Raw genomic sequence first — 24946 nt, 5'->3', positions numbered from 1 at the left:
CACAATGTTCAGCGCCATTCACAACTCCTCAGATAATGAAGCAGTCCATGCCCACATGCAACAAGACCTGGACGACGTTCAGACTTGGGCTGATAAGTGGAAGGTAACATTCGCGCCAATGACTATCTCCAACAAGCGAGAGTCTAACCACCTCCCCATGACATTCAACGGCATTAGCGTCGCCGAATCCCCCACCATCAACATCCTGGGGGGTCACCATTGACCAGAAACTTAACTGGACCAGCCACATAAATACTGTGGCAACAAGAGCAGGTCTTGTTATTCTGGGGCGAGTGTCTCACCTCCTGACTCCACAAAGCCTTTCCACCATCTACAAGGCACAAGTCAGGAGTGTGATGGAACACTCTCCACTTGCCTGGATGAGTGCAGCTCCAACAACACAAGAAGCTCGACACCATCCAGGACAAAGCAGCCCGCTTGATTGGCACCCCATCCACCACCTTAAACATTCACTCCCTCCACCACCGGCGTACCGTGGCTGCAGTGTGTACCATCTACAAGATGCACTGCAGCAACTCGCCAAGGCTTCTTCGGCAGCACCTCCCAAACCCGCGACCTCTACCACCTAGAAGGACAAGGGCAGCAGGCGCATGGGAACACCACCACCTCCAAGTTCCCCTCCAAGTCACACACCATCCTAACTTAGAAATATATCGGCCGATCTTTCATCGTCGCTGGGTCAAAATCCTGGAACTCCCTCCCTAACAGCACTGTGGGAGCACCTTCACCACACGGACTGCAGCGGTTCATGAAGGCGGCTCACCACCAACTTCTCAAGGGCAATTAGGGATGGGCAATAAATGCTGGCCTTGCCAGCGACGCCCACATCCCATAAACAAATATAAAAAAAACACACTGCATAGCGCAGCACGTTCATACCCTGAAGACTCTTCATTAGTCTTCACAAGCGAACAATCTGGATCTGGACGCTATACAGAGTTGTCCATGTGAGGCTTAATCTGTATTCCATCCTTCTGTTTCACTCGACCTCCTCTATCAAAAGGTCTGGGCTTATTTGCAAAGTCAATACAGCCAACTGTGCATCTATCAACCTACCTCTCCATAATTCCCCCTTCCAGGCATCCAGGCTTCAATGTCAAACTTGCGATAAGCCGGCAACCCGAGTTCCTGGGTCGGCATATCCAGCATCCTGACAAAAAAAAAAACCAGCCAGATGTCAGCTATACCGCGACCCAGGGGATTAATGGCGGCGAGACATGACAAGGCCGCTGGGCTGGACGGCGAGGGTGCAAAGGTCAAGCGCAGGGGCAGATGGCAGGGAAGTACAGCTGTATATATAGAATGCCCGGCCACGGGAACGCGGTCACCAGGAAGCGAGGGTCGAGCCCAGGACGCCTGAAGGGCCTCTTCATCTGAACAGATAGAAACAGAAAAATAGGAGCAGGAGTCGGCCATTCGAGCAAGCTCCGCCATTCAATATGATCATGGCTGATCCTCGATCTCAATACAGGAAACTCTCGATTTACCGGCACCTAAATAACCGGAAATCTCTGTTAACCGGCAAAATTCAGGAGTAGGTTCAGGTAAGTTTTACTTCATATTAATGGCCGTTCCTGGATCTGTGGCCATGTAACCGGGGTTCCTGCACCTGCTGCTATGCAACAGGGACGCCTGAATCTGTGGCCGTGTACGGGGCTCTCGTACCTTTTACTATATCTCTCTGTAATCCGGACTTTTTGATAAACCGGCACCACGCCGGGCCCGTCGGTGCCGGATAATAAAGAGTTTCCTGTACCATATTCCCGCTCTCTCCCCATACCCCTTGGTGCCTTGTGTCTAGAAATCTATCTATCGCCTTCTTAAATATATTCAGTGACTTGGCCTCCACAGCCTTCTGTGGTAGAGAATTCCACAGGTTCACCACCCTCTGAGTGAAGAAATTTCTCCTCATCTCAGTCCTAAATGTCCTACTCCGTATCCTGAGACTGTGACCCCTCGTTCTAGACCCCCCCCAGCCAGGGGGAACATCCTCCCTGCATCCAGTCTGTCTAGCCCTGTCAATGAGATCCCCTCTCATTCTTCTAAACTCTAGTGAATACAGGCCTAGTCGACCCAATCTCTCCTCATACGACAGTCCTGCCATCCCAGGAATCAGTCTGGTGAACCTTCGCTGCACTTCCTCCATGGCAAGTATATCCTTTCTTAGGGAAGGAGACCAAAAACTGCACACACTACTCCAGGTGTGGTCTCACCAAGGTCCTGTATAACTCTAGTAAGGCATCCTTGCTCCTGTACTCAAATCCTCTTGCAATGAAGGCCAACATACCATTTACCTTCCTAACTGCTTGCTGCACCTGCATGTTTGCTTTCAGTGACTGGTGTACAAGGACACCCAGGTCCCTCTGTACATCAACATTCCTTGCGAGGAGTCCCTCGAGTTTAGAAGGTTGAGGAGCGATCGAGTCACGGTGTCTCAAAATGATAAAAGGATTTGACCGAGCAGATAGAGAGAATATTTCCTCTGGTGGGTGGGGGGAGTCCAGAACAAGGGGGGGGGTCACATTCTAAAAATAAGAGTCAGGCCATTCAAGAGTGATCAGGAAGCACTTCTTCACACAAAGAAAATCAGGAACACTCTCCCCCCAAAAGGCCGCGGATCAATTGGAGCTTTCAAGGCCGAGATCGTTGGATTTTTTTGTTTGGCACAGATCAGCCATGATCGAATCAAATGGCGGAACAGGCTCCAGGGGCTGAATGGCCTCTCCCCCCTGTTCCTACTAAATTACTGTTTGAAGTGCACGAGCAATTCTTGCATTAAAGATCCAGAATAAAAAGATCACCATCGTTCAAGTTTAAAGATCGGCCAAGCTGCGAGGCTACTTCCAAATAAAGCAGTGAAAAATGAACTATTATTAGCTCTACTGTCTGTCGTCTTCTTCAGTCCCTGTAAAGGCTCTACTGCAAAGCGGTCATCTCTCCCCTCAGTGAACCCTCTGGGGGTAATGCTACTTACTCCTCATCCCCCAGATTTTTGTTAGGCAAGGGTGTTAAGGGTTACGGAACCAATGCAGGTCGATGGAGTTGAGATACAGATCAGCCGTGATCTCACTGACCGGCTGAATGGCCTCCTCCTGTTCCTATGTTTTTTCTGTTAATTTTCTTCACTCCTCTACTGAGGATGTTGGCTCCTTGTTGGGGCACTACCTTGCGCAATAGTCTCTTCTACTTGGCTACTCAAACAAGCCCAATGCTCTCCTTATCCGGTAACTGCCATCCATGCGCGGGTGTCGAGGGTTAAGAGTGCCTGTCCACAGATCCCTGAAGGTAGCAGGCCAGGTAGATAAGGTGGTTAAGAAGGCATACGGAATACTTGCCTTTATTAGCCGTGGCATAGAATACAAGAGCAGGGGGGTTATGCTTCAACTGTATAAAACACTAGTTAGGCCTCAGCTAGAGTACTGCGTGCAGTTCTGGTCACCACATTACAGGAAAGATGTGATTGCACTAGGGAGGGTACAGAGGAAGATTTACAAGGATGTTGCTGGGAGTAGAGAATCTTAGCTGTGAGGAAAGATTGGATAGGCTGGGTCTGTTTTCCTTGGAACAGAGGAGGCTGAGGGCGAGACCTTATTGAAGTGTATAAAATTGTGAGGGGCCTGGATAAAGTGGATAGAAAGGACCTATTTCCCTTAGCAGAGGGGTCAAAAACCAGGGGGCACAGATTTCAAGTAATTGGTGGAAGGTTTAGAGGGGATTTGAGGGGAAATGTCTTCACCCAGAGGGTTGTGGGGGTCTGGAACTCACTGCCTGTAAGGGTGGAAGAGGCAGGAACCCTAACCACATTTAAAAAGTACTTGGATGTGCACTTGGGATGCTCTAACCTGCAGGGCTACGGACCAAGAGCGGGGAAGTGGGATTAGGCTGGATAGCTCTTTGTTGGCCGGCGCGGACACAATGGGCCGAAATGGCCTCCTTCCGTGCTGTAACTTTCTAGGATTCTATGACTTTTTCGGCGGGGGCGGGTAAATGGCAATCGGAAGCAGGAATCCCGGCTCATCCCAGGAACAGCTGGTAGGCTGCAGGCTAGGGTCCAGAGACACAAGGAGGAGCAGGTCTGGGGACGACCACAACCGATTTGGTGGGGGGGGGGGGGGGGGAAGACAGGTGGTCATGCTGGCAAGACTGTTCCCGGAGTGAGGAAGTCAACATCTTCGCCGCAGCATGAGGGGGGAGGAAACCGGAAAGAAAGAGTCATTACCAGCAGAGAAATTACAGGAACAGATCGCGCTCCTTAAAATGCCCTGGCGATGAGACATCTCTCGCAACCCAAACCCCCTCCCCCCCAGGAATAGACAGCAACACTGCGGCATTCTCACTTGTAATGGAGTCCCAGGTCAGAGAAGATCTCCTTCTGTAGCGAGACAAACTCGTCCAGTAGCTCTTGGCTCTCGGTCCCGCTCTCTGCAGCCGTTACCCCAAACATCTCCACCTTCAACGGAACATAAACAAGCTGACTGAGCCGACCATGGTGCAAGGCCTCTCGAGAAGAGGAAGGCCTCAATGAGTATTTCTTGTTAAATTATGAGGGCAGGTTGCATAGACTGGGCGTGTATTCCCTCGAGTATAGAAGATTAAGGGGCGATCTAATTGAGGTGTTTACGATGATCGAAGGATTTGATAGGGTAGAGGGAGAAACTATTTCCTCTGGTTGGGGGGGGGGGGGGGGGGCATAACCTTAAAATTAGAGCCAGTGTGGTAAACCACTGTTTGTATTCCACTGTGTACATGCCTGGACATGCCTCGGCTGACTCCTCCCACAAGTCCAAGTATAAAGGTGACTGCTCCCCAGCCCTTTGTATTTCTGGACCGGTCGACCACTCGAGGCAGACCTTCATTCTTTTGTTAATAAAAGCCTTTAGTTACTCTCTTAACTCTCAGTCTTTTATGAGTAATTGATAGCGCATCAGCCAGGCCGTTCAGGGGTGATGTCAGGAAACAGAAGATAGGGGCAGGAGTAGGCCATTCGGCCCCTCGAGCCTGCTCCGCCATTTAATGAAATCATGGCTAATCATCCAAATTCAGTACCCTGTCCCTGCTTTCTCCCCATATCCCTTGATCCCTTTAGCCTTAAGAAATATATCTAACTCCTTCTTGAATATATTTAATGAATTGGCCTCAACTGCCTTCTGTGGTAGAGAATTCCACAGGTTCACCACTCTCTGGGTGAAGAAATTCCTCCTCATCTCTGTCCTAAATGGTTTACCCCTTATCCTAAGACTGTGACCCCTGGCTCTGGACTCCTTCACACAAAGGGTGGTGGAAATCTGGAACTCTCCCCCCCAAAAAGCTGTTGAGGCTGGGGGGGGCTCAATTGAAAATGTCAAACTGAGATTGATAGATTTTTGTTGAGTAAAGGTGTTAAGGGATACGGAACAAAGGCAGGTAAATGGAGTTAAGATACAGATCAGCCGTGATCTGATTGAATGGCGGAACAGGGGCTCAAGGGGTCGAATGGCCTGCTCCTGTTACAGTTTCTCCAGCGAGATATAAAATCACACTCTAGTTACCCAGCTTAAATTAGTTACTGTAATTCACAGTACAGTACAGGAAACTTTGGCTTATCCGGAGGTTAACTGTCCGGAATGCTCGAGCCACCGGCAAAAATAAGGAGTCGGTTCAGTAAGTTTTTTTTCTTTTCGTTGCTTTTTTTTCACCAGTCAGGCTCTGCAAGGTCTAGCTAAAGCTGTTGCTTAGCTACAGAGACGCTTGCAAGCTACGGCCGACTGTTTAGAAGCTGTTGCTAAGCAACAGGGTTTGTTGCTAGATACGGAGCTCAAAAGCTCCGTATGTTTTAACATTAACACTGGTTTGTCCGGCAGTTTTGATGGGACGGCAACAGCTCGGTCCCGTCGGTGCCAGATAGCACAAAGTTTCCTGTAGTTTATTAGATTCCGTTTTAAATTCCTACCCTTCCTTGGTTCCCAGGCTGTGGCCACCATCTTGCACCACTGAAGTGAGTAACTTTGCTAAATAACAACAGAAAATGCTGGAAAAACTCAGCAGGCCAGGCAACATCCGTGGAGAGAAAATAGAGTCAATGTTTCGGGGCAAACCCTTTGTCAAGACTGAAAAAGCACAGGAAATGAAACAGATTAAAAGGCCAGGCTGGGAGAGGCCAAAAGAGAAGTGAAGAGACATTAAGAGGTATACAAAGCGAGACGAGATGGTGATAGGACGAGTGGAGACAAAAGACGGCTCTAGATTAGGTGTGAAATGCGCTGGCAGAATGGGAGACAGCTGCCATGTGGGAGAGAAAAAAAAGGGGGGGGGGGGGGGGGGAAGGCCAAAATAAAGGTGCGGATAAAAAATAAGTAAAAACGTAATAGGGGCCGAGGTTATGATCTGAAATTGTGGATCTCGATATTGAGTCCGGAAGGCTGTAAAGTGCCTAATCGGAAGATGAGGTGCTGCATTTTCTGTTGTTATTTCGGATTTCCACCATCTGCAGTATTTTGCTATCGTGAGTAACTTTGCTGTTCCTCTCAACTCGCAGCAGTGGGTAGCACTCACAACTCCGAGTCAAAAGATTGCAGGTTCAAGCCCCACTCCAGGACTTAAGCTGACTTATCTGAGCTGACACTCCAATGCCGTGCTGAGGGAGTGCTGCATTGTCAGAGGTGCCAACCTTCAGACGAGGCTTTAAAATCGAGGCCCTCATCTGTCTGCTCAGGTGGACAGTGAAGATTCCATGCCACTATTTGAAGAGGAGCAAGGGAGTCCTCCTGGTGTCCTGGCTGATATTCCTTCCCCCGAACCACCAATAAAAAAAAATAGACTAACTCCTTATTCATCCTATTTACTGTGGGACCTTGCTGTTGGGCCCAGTGCTGCTCTTGACACACACTCCGCACGGAACCAGCGCTAAGTCTCCTGGTTTGATGGTGATCGCGGAGGGAGGAATGAGGAAAAAAAAACTTGTATTTATATCACGCCTTTCACCACCTCAGGACGTCCCAAAGCGCTTTACAGCCAATGAAGTACTTTTGAAGTGTGGTCACTGTTGTAATGTGGGAAACGCAGCAGCCAATTTGTGCACAGCAAGCTCCCATAAACAGCAATGTGATAATGACCAGATCATCTGTTTTAGTGATGTTGATTGAGGGATAAATATTGGCCCCAGGACACCGGGGAGAACTCCCCCCTGCTCTTCTTCGAAATAGTGGCCGTGGGATCTTTTACGTCCACCCAAGAGGGCAGACGGGGCCTCGGTTTAACGCCTCATCCGAAAGACTGCACCTCCGGCAGTGCGGCACTCCCTCAGCACTGCGCTAGGAGTGTCAGCCTAGCTTTATGTGCTCGAGTCTCTGGAGTGAGACTTGAACCCACAACCTTCTGCCCCAGAAGCGAGCATGCTACCCATTTAGCCACGGCTGACTCAGTTAAAGTTTGTGGTAGTAGACGTTTCTACTGCTCACCAGGGTTACTTAAACAGCACTTTCCTCCGCGTGACCTCCATCAACAAGAACAGCAACATCATGGGAACGCCATCATCTCCAAGCCACACGTCATCCCGACTTGGAAATATATCGGCCGTTCCTTCATCGTCGCTGGGTCGGAATCCTGGAACTCCCTCCCTAACAGCACTGTGGGAGCCCCTTCACCACACGGACTGCAGCGGTTCAAGAAGGCGGCTCACCACCACCTTCTCAAGGGCAACTAGGGATGGGCAATAAAAGGGGCCTTTCCACCCCCTCGCCCACATCCCAGGAACAAATCAAAATATGCAGCAGGCTAAAGAATATAAGCGCAGGGAGGTTATGATGGAGCTGTACAAAACGCTAGTTAGGCCACAGCTGGAATACTGTGTGCAATTCTGGTCGCCACACTATAGGAAGGATGTGATTGCATTGGAGAGGGTGCAGAGGAGATTCACCAGGATGTTACCTGGGCTGGAGCGCTTCAGCTATGACGAGAGACTGGACAGGCTGGGGTTGTTTTCCTTAGAGCGGAGAGGGCTGAGGGGGGACCTGATTGAGGTGTACAAAATTATGAGGGGCATAGATAGGGTAGATAGAAAGGAACTTTTCCCCTTAGTAGAGGGGTCAATAACCAGGGGGCATAGTTTCAAGGTAAGGGGCAGGAGGTTTAGAGGGGATTTGAGGAAAAACTTTTTCACCCAGAGAGTGGTTGGAATCTGGAACTCACTGCCTGAAAGGGTGGTAGAGGCAGGAACCCTCAACATTCAAGAAGCATTTAGATGAGCACTTGAAACGCCATAGCATACAAGGCTATGGACCAAGAGCTGGAAAATGGGATTAGAATAGACAGGGCTTGATGGCCGGCGCGGACATGATGGGCCGAAGGGCCTCTTTCTGTGCTGTATGACTCTAAAGGTACCTTGGTGAAATGGTGAACTCTGTAGAGTCCCCAGGCCTCCCTCCCTGTGTCCGTCTCAGCTCTGTAGCACGTGCTGCAACACACCATTCTGAAAGAGAAGAGACCAGCATTGTGACCCCATCGCCTGATCGCCATTCACCCCAGTAACACTCAACAACCACAACCTGCATTTACATAGCGCCTTTAACGTAGGAAAACGCCCCCGTGGCGCTTCACAGGAGCGATTATCAGGCATAAATTTGACACCGAGTCACATAAGGAGAGATCAGGACAGAAAGAGGGACTTTTTTAAGGAGCGTCTTAGAGAGAGGCGGAGGGGTTTAGGGAGGGAATTCCAGAGCTTAGGGCCCAGTCACAACCACCAATGGCGGAGCAATTAAAATCGTGGATACTGAAGAGGCCAGAATTGGAGGAGCACAGCGATCTGGGAGGGTTGTAGGGCTGGAGGAGGTTACAGAGATAGGGAGGGATCTGAAGGATGAGAACCTTAAATCTGAGGCGTTGCTGGCCCGGGAGCCAGTGTAGATCAGTAAGGACAGGGGTGATGGGGTGAACGGGACTTGGTGCAAATTTGGATATATTCAGCCTGAAGAACTGAGGCAAAGTGAAGTGGGAGGAATTCCCTGGGACTACGAGGCTCTGCCTTCCAGTGACACCCCCCACCCACCAAGAGATATGTTGGAGACAGCTGCCCCCGGTGACTCAGTTGGTTAAAGCACCATCACCGTCAAACTCAGCCATGTGGGTCGGAAAGGTTTCTTCCCCAGTGTGCGGCTGGGTATCTGATCTCAGCTGGAGGGGGGAGGTTGGGTGTAAACAACGTGAGCATTACAATTGGTTTCAGCATCCCTGGGCTAAGGAAAAAGGGGAATCAAAACAACATAAAGAGATAGGAGCAGGAGTCAGCCATTCGGCCCCTCGAGCCTGCTCAGCCATTCAATAAGATCATGGCTGATCTTCTACCTCATCTTCACTTTCCCGCCCTATCCCCATATCCCTCGATTCCCTTAATATCCAAAAATCTATCGATCTCAGCCTTGAATATACTCAACGACTGAGCCTCCACAGCCCTCTGGGGCAGAGAATTCCAAAGATTCACCACCCTCTGAGTGAAGAAATTCCTCCTCATCTCAGTCCTAAATGGCCGACCCCTTATCCTGCGAGTTCCTGTCCAATCGCGACTCGGGGCCATCTGCTGGAAAACATGCGTGCGGGTATCGGCTGATGCCTTCCACAGTCAAACAGCCAGCGAACACTCACTCACTGGGCTCGGAGTGTCGGCTTGGTGCCATTGGCACCTACGGGTCGGAGGGTCTGGGTTTGAGTTTCACTCCGGCGCATAATGTCGGCTGCAGTGCTGAGGGAGTGCCGCGCGGCCCGAGGTGCCGTCTTTTGGATTAGGCATTATACTTGAGGCCCCGTCTGCCTGTGGAAGATCCCAGTGCGCGACTGGAAGAGGAGCTGGGAGTTCTCCCAGGGTCCGAGCTAAATTTCATCCCTACACCACCACCCCAAAAAAAAATTGATTGGCCATGCATTGCACTTGCTCTGTGCGGGCAAATGGGCTGCAGTGTTTACCGATGTAAAAAGAACTGGCATTTCTATAGCGCCTTTCACGACCTCAGGACGTCCCAAAGCGCTTTACAGCTAATGAAGTACTTTTTGAAGTGTAGTCACTGTTGTAATGTAGGAAATGCGGTCGCCAATTTGTGCACAGCAAGCTCCCACAAACAGCAATGTGATAATGACCAGATCATGTTTTTTTAGTGATGTCGATTGAGGGCTAAATATTGGGCCCAGGACACCGGGGAGAACTCCCCCCTGCTCTTCTTCAAAATAGTGGCCGTGCGATCTTTTACATCCACCCGAGGGGGCAGACGGGGCCTCGGTTTAACGTCTCATCCGAAAGATGGCACCTCAGACAGTGCGGCATTCCCTCAGCACTGCACTGGGAGTGTCAGCCTAGATTTTTGTGCTCAAGTCCCTGGAGTGGGACTCGAACCCACGACCTCTGACTCAGAGGCGAGAGAGAGTGCTACTGACTAAAACCGCCAACAAGTCTGTCTAAACTAAAGTAACCCATTGGCCGTAAAGCACTTTGGGATGTGCAGAGATGGATTAGGAATGTGCGCTCTTTCTTACGCCTGATGATTGGTCACTTGAGTGAGCTGGGTGAAGGCCCCCCACCCTGGAGCTAAACCACAGCGCAGAGAGACGAGGGGAGCAATTGGGGGGGGGAGAAAAAAGGTGGGGTAGAGAACTTTGAAATGCTTCAACGCCACTCAGCACGGACGGCAGATCCAGACGTCAACAGAGAGCAGAAGGCTGACGCACAGCTTTCCACTCTCGCCCAGCGCTCCTCAATAATTCATCGAGGTTACCTTACTGGCAGGTCCTGCAGGTTAACAGCATGATCCATGAAGTATCCTAGAAAACAAGAACATCTTTCAACAGGGAAACAGCCGCTGATAAATTATTACAAAGGATGAGCAGCCCAGAAACAGGCCATTCGGCCCCACTGGTCCGTGCCGGTGTTTCTGCTCCACTCGAGCCTCCTCCCACCTTTCCTCTAACCCTATCAATATCTCCTTCTATTCCTTTCTCCCTCCTGTGTTTATCTAGCTTCCCCTTAAATGCATCTCTGCTATTCACCTCAACCACTCCCTGTGGTAGCGAGTTCCACACTGTTCCCACTAGTTGATGGTGCAAGGACTAGCGGATACAAATTTGAGGTTTTGGGCAAGAGATACGGGGGGGATGTGAGGAAAAATGTCTTTACGCAGCGAGTGGTGAGGACCTGGAACTCGCTGCCGACGGAAGTGGTGGAACCGGAGACACTCGATGTTTTCAAGGGGAGACTGGATAGGCACTTGAGGGAAATAAACTTGCAGGGCTACGGGGATAGAGCGGGGGAATGGGACTGACTGGATTGCTCTACAGAGAGCTGGCACGGACTGGATGGGCCAAATGGCCTCTTTCTGTGCCGTTATGACTCACCACTCTGAGTAAAGAAGTTTCTCCTGAATTCCCTGTTGGATTTATTAGTGACTCTCTTATATTTCTGGCCCCTAGTTCTGGCCTCAAGTTACACCAAGCTCGGGTACAAATGGCCAAGTTCCGGGGCCCTCCGCACAATGCTGTCCCCCTTGCTGTGGGGTTGCGACCAACGGAGGCAACTGGGTCCCCCAGCTTGCACCCTCCGCTCTCTGGCCTGCTTTGTATCGCCACCCACCCACCCGATCCCACCCACTTCCATCTGCTCTGCCCTCGGAGCCTTCTCCAATCACATCCCTCAACTCAAGAATTGCCTTCCAAAACGTTTTCATCTCGTTTCTCTCTTTCCCCCCCCCACACCGTTCAAAAGCCTCAATACCTACCTCTTGACATGAATCAGTCATTCATGAAAGAAAGACTTATGAAATAATACTGAGCGGCCTGGGGGGTGGCGCTGTCCAGGGAGAGTATAAATACTCGGGCACGGGCCCAGCTTGCGCAGGACATTCTTAACAGGAACTAGTGAAGAACACAACTAGACCTCCATGTTGTAAAACAGTTGATTAAAGCTTTGTTTAACGCTTAGACCAAGTGCCTAGTAGTTTTCTTACATCAAGCAGGAGTCGGCCATTCAGCCCTTCGAGCCTGCTCCGCCGTTCAATATGACCATGGCTGATCCTCTATCTCAATACCACATTCCCGCTCTCTCCCCATACCCCCTTGATGCCTTTTGCATCTAGAAATCTATCTATCTCCTTCTTAAATATATTCAGTGACTTGGCCTCCACAGCCTTCTTTCATGAATGACTGATTAATGTCACTGCTCCTATTTTTCTACGCTTCTATCCCGTGCGTCAGCTTTACCTGCGATTCCAACTTCCGATGTTCCCGCTAGATAGAGATCTTCAAAGCGGGTCGGGTCCAGCTGGTAAACCTGGGAGGATTTAGCGTTGGGTCTCATCCCGCAGCCCTCCTGTTAAAAAAAAAATAGGAATTTAAAATATTACAGGCCCCGCGTCGTCTATGTTAAGTAACTGGAGGTCATGGATTTTAAAATTATTGGCAAAAAAGAACGCGGGTGGAGATGAGGAGAAATTATTTCACACACAGGGCTGTCACGATCTGGAACGCACTACCTGAAAGGGTGGTGGAATCAGATTCTACAGGATCTTTCAAAGGGCAATTGGACATGGACTTCAAGACAACTAATTTGCAAGGTTATGGGGAAAAAGTTAGCGTGTGTGAACAAATTGGACAGCTACTTCCAATCAGCCGGCACAGGCGCAATGGGCCGAGTGGCCTCCTTCTGTGCTGTAAGATTTTGGGATTCGAAGTCTGTTTTTGCAGCAGCAATGGGCCTGTTCACCAATGTGGTGACATTCAGATATACTGCGTACAGGAGTCAGCTGTGGCGCAGTGGGTAGCGCTCTCGTCTCCGAGTAAGAAAGTTGTGGGTTCGAGTCCAACTCCAGAGACTGGAGCACAAAAATCTAGGCTGAGACTCCCAGTGTAGTGCCAAGGGAGTGCTGCACTGTCGGTGGGGCAGTACTGAGGGAGTGCCGCACTGTCGGTGGGGCAGTACTGAGGGAGTGCTGCACTGTCGGTGGGGCAGTGCTGAGGGAGTGCTGCACTGTCGGAAGGGCAGTGCTGAGGGAGTGCCGCACTGTCGGTGGGGCAGTGCTGAGGGAGTGCCGCACTGTCGGTGGGGCAGTACTGAGGGAGCGCCGCACTGTCGGTGGGGCAGTACTGAGGGAGTGCTGCACTGTCGGAAGGGCAGTGCTGAGGGAGTGCTGCACTGTCGGAGGGGCAGTACTGAGGGAGTGTTGCACTGTCGGTGGGGCAGTGCTGAGGGAGTGTTGCACTGTCGGAGGGGCAGTGCTGAGGGAGTGCTGCACTGTCGGAGGGGCAGTACTGAGGGAGTGTTGCACTGTCGGAGGGGCAGTGCTGAGGGAGTGCTGCACTGTCGGAAGGGCAGTGCTGAGGGAGTGCTGCACTGTCGGAGGGGCAGTACTGAGGGAGTGTTGCACTGTCGGAGGGGCAGTGCTGAGGGAGTGCTGCACTGTCGGAGGGGCAGTACTGAGGGAGCGCCGCACTGTCGGAGGGGCAGTACTGAGGGAGTGCTGCACTGTCGGTGGGGCAGTGCTGAGGGAGTGCTGCACTGTCGGAGGGGCAGTACTGAGGGAGTGCTGCACTGTCGGAGGGGCAGTACTGAGGGAGCGCCGCACTGTCGGAGGGGCAGTACTGAGGGAGCGCTGCACTGTCGGAGGGGCAGTACTGAGGGAGCGCCGCACTGTCGGAGGGGCAGTACTGAGGGAGTGCTGCACTGTCGGAGGGCCGCACTGTCGGAGGTGCCGTCTTTCGGATGAGACGTTAAACCGAGGCCCGATCAGGTGGGCGTAAAAGACCCCATGACACTATTGAAAGAAGAGCGGGGGGGGGGTGAGTTCTCCCCGGTATCCTGCTCAATATTTATCCCTCAAACACCACTAAAAACAGATGATCTGGTCATTATCACATTGCTGTTTATGGGATCTTGCTGTGCACCAATTGGCTGCTGCGTTTCCTACATTACAACAGTGACTACACTTCAAAAATACTTCATTGGCTGTAAAACGTCCTGAGGTCGTGAAAGGCGCTGTAGAAATGCAAGTCTGTCTTTTTTCCTGCAGCTCTGTTTTCCTGAAAAATGTCATAGAGGTGTAGGTGTGGACCCTGTTCTAAGCTTGGGGCAAAGAATGGTGGGGTGGGGTGGAAGGAAAGGAAGGGGGGGGGGGGGTTGCCCTCTGACCTACATCAGCCCATTTTCCAGTTGACCTGCGAGCGCTTGATGCGTACACGGGACCCTGCCGAGGAGCGGGCTGCCGGCCAAAGAGCCCGGCATTCAAGAGGAGCGCCGGGCTGCCCGATCGCGGCCGGCACCCCACGGGCAGATGGAGTACCATGTGGGAAAATGCGAGGTTATCCACTTTGGTCGGAAAAATAAAAAAGCAAATTGTTATTTAAATGGGGAGAGATTACAAAATGCTGAGGTAAAGAGGGATCTGGGGGTCCTTGTACATGAATCACAAAAAGTTAGCATGTAGGTACAGCAAGTAATTAGGAAGGCAAATGGAATGTTGGCCTTTATTGCAAAGGGAATGGAGTATAAAAGTAGGAAAGTCCTGTTACAACTGTACAGGGTGTTGGTGAGACCACACCTGGAGTACTGCGTACAGTTTTGGTCTCCTTATTTAAGGAGGGATATACTTGCATTGGAGGCAGTTCAGAGAAGGTTCACGAGGTTGATTCCGGAGATGAAAGGGTTGTCTTATGAGGAAAGGTTGAGCAGGTTGGGCCTATACTCATTGGAGTTTAGAAGAATGAGAGGGGATCTTATTGAAACATATAAGATTCTGAATCTGGCTTGACAGAATAGATGCAGAGAGGATGTTTCTCTTCGTGGGGGAATCTAGAATGAGGGGGCATAATTTCAGAATAAGGGGGCACCCATTTAAAACGGAAATGAGGAGGAATTTCTTCTCTGAGGGTCGTGAATCTTTGGGATTCTCTTCCCCAGAGAGCTGTGGAGGCTGGGTCATTGAATATATTTAAGGTGGAGATAGACAGACTTTTGAACGATAAGGGAGTCAAGGGTTATGGGGAGTGGGCAGGGAAGTGGAGTTGAGGCCACGATCAGATCAGCCATGATCTTATTGAATGGCGGAGCAGGCTCGAGGGGCCAAATGACCGACTCCTGCTCCTACGTCTTATGTTCTTATGGGAAGCGGTCAGAGAGGGCAGGTGCTGGCGGGCGGGCGGCCCCCCCCCCCCAAAAAAATGGCTGCCCGGCACCTGCCCTTAAATTATCGCTGCCCCGGCCGTGAAAACGCCTCCCTGACCGTCGGGCATGGCGTCCGGCGGCAGGTCAGGGGGCGCGAGCCAAGTTTGCAGACGGGGCGCTGCACACGGCAATGGCTTCACCGCCGGAGGCTCGGCGCCGCCGGGCGCTACCGGCTACCGCTAACCTCCCGCTGAATTTCGCAGGAGGCGACAGCTCCGCCGCGCCCGGGCACTAGCTGCTTTGCGCCCTCTCGGGAGGGGCAAAGCAACCGAATTTCCCCCCCCCCCTCAAAAAGCATAAATTCGCCTCACGAATCAAACGCAATGAACTGGAAACAAAAGGGGGGGGGGGTGGGTGGGAGGATAGAGGAGGAGGAAGACGACGGGAGAGGAGAGGCAAACTTTTCATACACCAATAAAAACCGAATGCAACAGGCTAAAGGTGGTGGTGGGCGGGCAACTTTAGACAGAGCAATTGTGGTTCTTCTCTCAGAGGGTCACAAATCTGTGGAATTCTCTGCCCCAGAGAGCCGTGGAGGCTGGGTCATTAAATACATTTAAGGTGGAGACAGACAGATTTTTGCAAGATAAGGGAGTGAAGGGTTATGGGGAGCGGGCGGGGAAGTGGCTTTGAGCCCAAGATCAGCCATGATCTTATTGAATGGCGGAGCAGGCTCGAGCGGCCAAGTGGCCTATTCCTGCTCCTGCTTGTCATGTATTTTTACCCAGTGTTGAGAATGCGGAACTCACTATCACGGAGTGGTTGAGGTGAACAGCATAGATACATTGAAGGGGAAGCTGGATAAACACACGCGGCAGAAAGGAATCGAAGGATATGTTGATGGGGCCGAGATGAAGTAGGGTGGGAGGAGGCTCGTGTGGAGCATAAAACACCGGCACGGACGGGTGGGCCGAACGGCCGGTTTCGGTGCTGTACATTCTATGTAATTCCACGAATTTCCATACTTACAAACACAGCTCCTTTCAACACATCCGGCACAGTTATCGGAATGAATCCCTGCGTTGGGGGGGGGGGGGGGGGGGGAAGGGGGAGAAAGAGAGAGAAAAACACAGGGCATGAAAACGTACTGACTCCACCTGTCGGCGCGATTACCAAGTTAGGGCTTCCGTGACGAAATGCGCAGCAAAGATTTTTTTCCACGCATCAACAATTACCGTGGCAACCATTCATGCTTTGTGCCGTGGCAATTTCTTTCTAATCCGTGGGCTGTTGATGACAATGGCTGTGTTACGTTACACACAGATTTTAAAACGTTAAGTTTCAAATACAGGCTTAGAAATGGAAAATGTAATTATCTGTCAAAATCCCCTCCTACTATTTGCCATTGTTCACAGTGCTCTCTGACTCACAGCGTAGTGGGTCGAAACCTCGCTCCAGGACCTGAGCATGAAATCCCAGTTGGCAGTCCTGCGTCAGCCTGTTTCCTTTGGATGTTCAAGAGCCCATGACCCGATGCAATAAAGAGCAGGGGAAACGCTGTCCTGACTGACGTGTAGAGTGGAGCTTATATGTAGGATTTGATAATGTATTAAATGTAACGCTTTTCTTAAAATTGCTATGATACATAATAATGTATGCTCGAAGCATAAAACCTTTGTTGCAATATGTATAACATAGAAACATAGAAGATAGGAGCAGGAGTAGGCCATTCGGCCCCTCGAGCCCGTTCCGCCATTTAACGAGATCATGGCTGATCATCCACATTCAGTACCCTGCCCCTGCTTTCTCCCCATATCCCTTGATCCCTTTAGCTTTAAGAAATATATCCAACTCCTGCTTGAATATATTTAATGAATTGGCCTCAACTGCCTTGTGTGGTAGAGAATTCCACAGGTTCACCACTCTCTGGGTGAAGAAATTCCTCCTCATCTCTGTCCTAAATGGCTTACCCCTTATCCTTAGACTGTGACCCCTGGTTCTGGACTCCCCCGCCATTGGGAACATCCTTCCTGCATCTAGTCTGTCTAGTCCTGTTAGAATTTTATAAGTTTCAATGAGATCCCCTCTCATTCTTCTAAATTCCAGCGTATATAAGCCCAATCGACCCAATCTCTCTTCATACGTCATTCCTGCCATCCCAGGTATCAGCCTGGTGAATCTTCGCTGCACTCCCTCCATGGCAAGAACATCCTTCCTCAGATAACATTAGTGAAAAAGAGACAAGGCTGAGAAGCAAAGCATGATGGTAAAATTAAGCCAACATTATGTTAACTGCGAGAATTGCACTAAAGTGCAGTAAACTCTTGTTTAAACGGCACTTAATCATCCGGAATTCTTTAATAACCAGCAAAATAGATAACCAGTAATCTTGCCGAATCCATCCAGCACTCGTTTTGCCGAGTCCGAGTCTCCCGCGGTGGCCGAGTTAGTCAGTGGTTTTTATTTTTGTTTGTTAAAAATTGCCGTGGTAGGTGACATGAATCAACTGAGCGGCCTGTGGGTGGCGCTGTCTTGTATCTCTCTGTTTTCTCTCCCATTTCCCTCCTTTCCCCTTTTCTTTCTCTCTCGCTCTAATTGGATCAATGAGTCTCCGTGGTGCCAGTGGTCTCTGCATCCTCCTCGGGTCTGGCACTCTTGTATTTTTGCCTCCTCCGGAGTTCTCGCCCTGTTTCCCTCTGCAGACCTGCAGTTATTGTTCTCCTTCAACCCCTTACATCCTGTTCTTCTGTCGGATCACCAGGGTTGGGACTTCAACCTAAAGCCACCCGCCGCCCTGCGTCCCCCCAACCAGCTGGGATGGTGGCTTATTCTGGGACATAAATCCTACAAAGGACATTGTTGTCGCTGTTTTAACACAACAGGCACATGTGGGGTGTGACATGAATCTTGCCATTCATGTAGAAATGACTTAATAAATAATACTGGGCGACCTGCTGGTGGCGCTGTCCAGGGAGAGTATAAATACTCGGGCACGGGCCCAGCTTGCGCAGGACATTCTTTAACAGGAACTAGTGAAGGACACAACTAGACATCCATGTTGTAAAACAGTTGATTAAAGCTTTGTTTAACGCTTAGACCAAGTTCCGAGTAGTTTTCTTACGTCAGTAGGTCCACCTCTCGGTTATCCAGAATTTTCATCCTGGTCCCGTAGGTGCCGGGTAAGAAAGAGTTTACTGTAGATAGAAGCTCGGTTATGTTTAAAAGAAGCCAGTGAAGGACAAAGCATTAATTAAGTCTCAAAGTAAGATAGAGGGTTTTCAACACCTAACATCCCTTATCGCTGAAGTTTCAGGCCAGGCTGGATAATGGGCTATGCGAAAGGCAGATGATCTCGGTCGTAATTCGTGGAAAGCCTGTTTGTGTAAAAGTTCTCATAGAAAAGCTCATTCAGGGAGAGGGGAGGGAACCGCAGACCGTACGGCTGAAGGTCAGAATGGCGAAATAGCCCGAGCAGCTGCAAGTTGCCAAGTATTTTGAGGGGAGAAAAAGGTATAAATGAACAGCTGTTGAACACTGGAGGCAGCGCGAAAACCAGAGGAAGAGAAAACTTCAGTCAACAGAACACAGCGAGGCTGAGAAAAGAGAAGGTGCTGCAGTCACCCGGTGGACACGCTGCTGGGGTTCCGAGGAACGGATTGCGGCCATCATCTTGTTAAGTGTTACTTCGTTGTACTGGGTGTAAAATGCTTAATAAATCTGTTATACTTATACACAATATACCTGCACCAGGAGTGGTCTGTTATAGTCACGGACAATTTAAATATACATTTCGGATCTCGTACATATTGCACATCTTACAGATGTTCCCGTTACGCTGCGGCCACACAGCTGTCTGGCGGTCTTTAATAAACCTAAGGAAGGATATACTTGCTATAGAGGGAGTGCAGCGAAGGTTCACCAGACTGGTTCCTGGGATGGGGGGATTGTCCTATGAGGAGAGATTGAGTAGACTAGGCCTATATTCTCTAGAGTTTAGAAGAATGAGAGGTGATCTCATTGAAACATACAAAATTCTTACAGGGCTTGACAGGGTAGATGCAGGGAGGATGTTTCCCCCTGGCTGGGGAGTCGAAAACCAGAGGTCACTGTCTCAGAATAAGGGGTCGGCCATTTAAGGACTGAGATGAGGAGAAATTTCTTCACTCAGAGGGTGGTGAATCTTTGGAATTCTTTATCCCAGAAGGCTGTGGAGGCTCAGTCGTTGAGTATATTCAAGACAGAGATCGATAGATTTTTGGACTCTAGGGGAATCAAGGGATATGGGGATAGTGCAGGAAGGTGGAGTTGAGGTAGAAGATCAGCCATGATCTTATTGAATGGCGGAGCAGGCTCGAGGGGCCGAATGGCCGACTCCTGCTCCTATTTCTCCTATGTTTCAAATGGGAGGTTTCGCACCTGCGCGGAATTTTGAATGGGCCGCACAGCCCGTTAAAGTGACCGCGCACCCCGAAGAAAATTAGGGGGGAACGTTGGCCCTGGCTAATGGCCCTCCCACAACCGCCACAATGACTCCAGTCATTTACCTCAGTGCATTTTGTGGGATCTTTCTGTGCGCAATATGGCTTTGCTTTTCCCTACACATCAGGACACCGCATTGCCAAAGTAATTCACTGCGTGCAAAGTGCTTTGGGGCATTACTGAGAGAAGGAAAATAAAGACAGACTTGCATTTATATAGCGCTTTACAGCCATTAAGTACATTCGAAAGTGGACGTAAAAGATCCCAGGGCACTATTTTGAAGAGGAGCAAGGGGAGTCCTCCCCTGGTGTCCTGGGGTCAATATTTATCCCTCAACCAACATAACAAACAGATGATCTGGTCATTATCACATTGCTGTTTGTGGGAGCTTGCTTTGTGCAAATTGGCTGCCGCGTTTCCTACATTACAACAGTGACTACACTTCAAAAGTACTTAAAGTGCTTTGGGGTGTCCTGAGGTCGTGAAAGGCGCTATATAAATGCAAGTCTTTCTTTCTATCGGTCGGGGTGGGGAGGGGAAATCAGGAAAGAGAGCAAAACAAAGAGAGACTTGGTAGGATTCGGACTGAGATAGCTTACCTTTTTGAGGAGTTTGCTCATCGTGAACTGGACTAAGGCGAGTTGCAGTTCGCTGCCTGCTCCTCGCAGATAGTAGGACCGATGTCCAGAGATGTGCGAGAGCCGTCTAGCAAGAAGCAAAAGCAGACGATTTTAGCTTAATGTTTAAAATCAAAACGAGTCGCTTTTTAACCAACATTTAAAGGGGTGATCTGATTGAGGTGTTTAAAATAATTCAAGGATTCGATAGGGTAGATATAAAGAAACTATTTCCTCCGGTGGGGGGGCGGGGGGGGGGGGGTGGGGGAAAGAGTCCAGAACAAGGGGGCATCATCTTCAAATTAGAGCCAGGCCGTTCAGGGGTGATGTCAGGAAGCACTTCTTCACACAAAGGGCAGTGGAAATCTGGAACTCTCTCCCCCAAAAAGCTGTTGAGGTTGGGGGTCAATTAAAAATGTCAAAACTATGATCGATAGATTTTTGTTGGGGAAGGGAATTAAGGGTTACGGAACCAAGGTGGGTAGATGGAGTTAAGATACAGGTCAGCCGTGATCTCATTGAATGGTGGAACATGCTCGAGGGGCTGAATGGCCTCCTCCTGTTCTGATATACCGACAAGAAAGCTGCAGATGGCAGAAATATTTCCACATGCAAGGTGATCCCTGGATTGATCTCGGGCAGCACTGAGCTGAGCCACGAGAGGTGCACACCATTAGTCGCGGCCCAACACAAACAAACAGCCAGGGTTCCCACCTCCCAATATCCAGCGATCCCCTGCTCTGTGCACGCCTGGCGATGAGCGACTGGACTCGGCTGCGATGGCCTCCATGGCCGAATAGCCCGTCAACAGTCAGAGCCCAGCCTTGCACGTCAAGAGCGGCAACGCGGGGTGGAGCGTCGGCAGAGACCCGGTGCCCATGGAGCCAGTCTCCAGCGCGAGTCAGCACCTTCAGGAAAAATGAGGCACAATGTAAGAGGGAGAGACAGTGCCACCTTGTGACTGCCTCCAGTTAAACCTGGGAAGTCTTTACACCAAGTGCAGCAAATGTAATGGCTGCCGTAACAGGAAACTGCCCCGAGGTTTTCAGTTTGGGCTGGAGAACGAGAGCTTCTTGTAAAGAAACGTCACTCAAACAGCGAGACCCGTGCGGAGAACCGCGACCCAATCTCTTAATGAGCTGCTGTAATCGCACTTTAAATTGTGTGTCATTGTCAGCTACAGGGACAGATGGCGAGGAGTGGGAATGAGGGGCAGAGCTGTCAGTGAGGCTGGTAGAAGCGTCGGCAATGAATGCAAGAGAGAGAGAGAGAAAGAGAGAGAGAGAGAGAGAGAGAGAGAGAGAGAGCGAGTGCCGCGGGGGTTGCATCTCATTTTCCCCTCCGCCGTTTGACAACCAATGGGAAGACATCAACAGGAAGTCAGGCAATGCCTACGAGACACAGATTCATTACCAGGAAAGCACTTACTAGCAGGCGCCGCTGGCTGGCGTGGACGTGTTAGAACAGGAACAAGTTGCCCACACGCGACCTGACTTGACCTAAAAATGTGACGTCCAGAACGCGAACAGGACCGGTGCAAGATCGAATTGTTAAAAAGACTTGCATTTACGATTTCAGGTCGTCCCAAAGCGCTTTACAGCCAATGAAGTACTTTCTGGAGTGTAGTCACTGTTGTAATGTAGGAACTGCGGCAGACAATGTGTGCACAGCAAGCTCCCACAAACAGCGATGTGATAATGACCCAGATAATGTTTTTATTAAGGGAACTCTTTTTTAACCGGCACTTAAATATCCGGAAACCTCTCTTAACCGGCAAAATTCAGGAGTAGGTTCAGGTAAGTTTTACTATATATTAGTGGCCATGTAACCGGGGTTCCTGGATCTGTGGCTGTGTAACCGGGACTCCTGCACCTGTGGCCGTGTAACCAGGGCTCTCGTACCTTGGTAAGTATACCTCCCTGTAATCCGGACTTTTTGATCAACCAGCACCACGGCAGTCCCGTCGCTGCTGGATAAAAAAAGAGTTTCCTGTATCCCATGTGCCTTAACTTTACACGCTAATCTCTTATGCGGGACCGTATCGAAAGCCTTCTGAAAGTCCAAATACACCACATCCACTGGTTCTCCCTTATCTATTTTACCAGTTACATCCTCAAAAAAATTCCAGTAGATTAGTCAGGCACGATTTACCTTTTGTAAATCCATGTTGACTTTGTCCGATCCTGTCACTGCTTTCCAAGTGCTCTGCTATTACATCTTTTATAATGGACTCTAGAATTTTCCCCACCACCGATGTCAGGCTTACCGGTCTATAATTCCCTGCTTTTTCTCTACCACCTTTTTTTGAATAGTGGGGTAACATTAGCTACCCTCCAATCCATGGGTACTGTTCCAGAGTCTATCGAGTTCTGGAAGATGACCAGCAATGTGATGCACTATCAATTGCTACAAAAGACTGGAGATTGAGTAAGTAATAAACAGGCTTTTATTACCAAAGAACAGAGCATGCCTCTTGGGGTTGCCTGGTATCCAAAAGGGCCGGAGGCTTCTGAGCAGCGACCTTTATACCCAGCCATGAGGGTGGAGCCAGGGGCGGAGTCAGCTGAGGCATGCACAGACAAGTACAACAATACTAACAACAGTGGTTTACCACATTCACCCCTTGTTTAGAATTGAGTCCGGCGGGGTGAAGTGCACTAAAAATTCGTGTACTGAAGTCTATCAGGAGGCCTTGTAAGCCGTCCTGAGCGTCGCAGCAGCGGCGGTGATGGTGCAGCATCCAACGGTGAACCCGGTGTCTCGTTCAGAGGAGGTGTAGCAGGTGGCGGACCCTGGGGCTGCTGCATGCCGTCTACAGGGGTCAGAGCATGGGTAATGGGAGGTAGCGATGGTGGTCTCTCAGAGGCACCCGAAGGTGCGAGGTCTCGTGCGGGGACTGTGTCCTGGGGGTAGGCAGGAGTAGCGGTGGGTGGCGAAGAGGGTGTTTCAGGAGCACCTGCAGGTGCGAGGTCTCGAATGGAGACTGTGTCCTCCCGCCCGTCCGGGTACACCACGTAAGCATACTGCGGGTTAGCGTGGAGGAGGCTCACCCTCTCGACCAGGGGGTCCGCCTTATGGGTCCTCACGTGCTTCCGCAGTAGGACGGGACCTGGAGAAGTCAGCCATGTTGGTAGCGAAATCCCCGACGTGGACTTCCTGGGGAAGGAGAACATTCTCTCGTGAGGAGTGGCATTGGTGGGTGTACAGAGCAGCGACCGAATGGAATGGAGCGCCGCAGGGAGGACCTCCTGCCAGCGGGAGGTCGGAAGGCCCTTAGATTTTAAGTTTAAAAGGACTGCCTTCCAGACTGTCGCATTCTCCCTTTCCACCTGGCCGTTACCCCGGGGGTTGTAGCTGGTGGTCCTGCTTGTAGCAATGCCTCTCGCGAGCAGGTACTGCCGAAGTTCGTCGCTCATAAAAGATGAGCCCCTGTCGCTATGGATATAGCTAGGGAAACCGAACAAGGCGAAGAGGTCATTCAGACATTTAATGACCGTGGTACTGGTCATGTCCGAGCAAGGGATGGCAAACGGGAAACGGGAGTACTCATCAATTATATTGAGGAAGTACACATTGCGGTCAGAGGAGGGGAGGGGCCCTTTAAAATCGATGCTCAGCCGCTCGAAGGGGCGCGTGGCTTTGATCAGGCTCGCTCTGTCTGGCCTATAAAAATGCGGCTTGCACTCGGCACAGATCTGGCAGTTCCTGGTCATGGTCCTGACCTCCTCGATGGAGTAGGGCAGGTTACGGGATTTGATAAAATGGAAGAACCTGGTGACCCCCGGGTGGCAGAGGTCATTGTGGAGGGTCTGTAGCCTATCAACCTGCGCGTTGGCGCACGTACCACGTGATAGGGCATCTGGGGGCTCATTGAGTTTCCCGGGCCGGTACAAGATATCGTAATTGTAGGTGGAGAGTTCGATTCTCCACCTTAAGATCTTCTCATTCTTGATTTTGCCCCGCTGCTTATTATGAAACATAAAAGCCACTGAACGCTGGTCAGTGAGCAGGGTAAATCGTTTTCCGGCCAGGTAATGCCGCCAATGTTGCACGGCTTCCACAATGGCCTGGGCCTCCTTTTCGACAGAGGAGTGTCGAATCTCGGGGCCCTGGAGGGTCCTTGAGAAAAAGGCCACGGGTCTCCCCGCCTGGTTAAGGGTTGCAGCTAGGGCAAAGTCGGATGCGTCGCTCTCCACTTGAAAAGGAAGGGACTCATCCACAGCGTGCATTGTGGCCTTCGCAATGTCTCCTTTTATGAGAGTGAAGGCTGCACAGGCCTCTGCTGTCAGGGGGAAGGAGGCGGACTTGATGAGGGGTCGGGCTTTATCCGCATAGTTGGGCACCCACTGCGCATAGTAAGAGAAAAACCCCAGGCATCTCTTCAGTGCTTTCTGGCAGTGGGGGAGGGGGAGCTCCATAAGGGGGCGCATTCTATCGGGGTCTGGGCCGATGACTCCGTTCTCCACTACGCAGCCAAGAATAGCAAGGCGCGTAGTACGAAACATACATTTGTCTTTGTTGTATGTGAGATTCAGCCGCTGGGCCGTCCGGAGGAATTTCTCTAGATTAACGTCGTGGTCCTGCTGGTCGTGGCCGCAGATGGTGACGTTGTCTAGATATGGGAAAGTGGCCTGGAGCGCGTTCTGGTCAACCATCCGGTCCATCTCCCGTTGGAAGACAGAAACTCCGTTGGTGACGCCGAAGGGAACTCTGAGAA

At 50.6% G+C, this 24946-nt stretch overlaps 1 protein-coding gene across 2 annotated transcripts in view; it reads right to left on the bottom strand.

Annotated features, from left to right (window-relative positions):
- The window catches only part of sars2 (seryl-tRNA synthetase 2, mitochondrial), a 51902-nt gene that overhangs the window by 5347 nt on the left and 21609 nt on the right, over positions 1 to 24946 (bottom strand). Inside the window, exons 7-13 of one of the 2 annotated variants that reach the window (XM_085973301.1) lie at positions 20212 to 20317; positions 16163 to 16210; positions 12238 to 12346; positions 10761 to 10806; positions 8380 to 8467; positions 4359 to 4471; positions 1078 to 1171 (exon numbers count right to left, since the gene is read on the bottom strand). In XM_085973301.1, coding sequence (XP_085829427.1) covers positions 1078 to 1171; positions 4359 to 4471; positions 8380 to 8467; positions 10761 to 10806; positions 12238 to 12346; positions 16163 to 16210; positions 20212 to 20317 — 604 coding nt within the window. The remainder of the gene's footprint in view (positions 1 to 1077; positions 1172 to 4358; positions 4472 to 8379; positions 8468 to 10760; positions 10807 to 12237; positions 12347 to 16162; positions 16211 to 20211; positions 20318 to 24946) is intronic. The other variant, XM_085973302.1, reaches the window with a different exon arrangement.

This window comes from Somniosus microcephalus, chromosome 34 (assembly GCF_052327205.1).
Source record: "Somniosus microcephalus isolate GS21.2 chromosome 34, FLI_Smic_1.0, whole genome shotgun sequence".
NCBI lineage: Eukaryota > Metazoa > Chordata > Chondrichthyes > Squaliformes > Somniosidae > Somniosus > Somniosus microcephalus.
The sequence above is the reverse complement of the archived record's forward strand: the minus strand, read 5'-3'. Positions and strand labels throughout refer to the sequence as shown.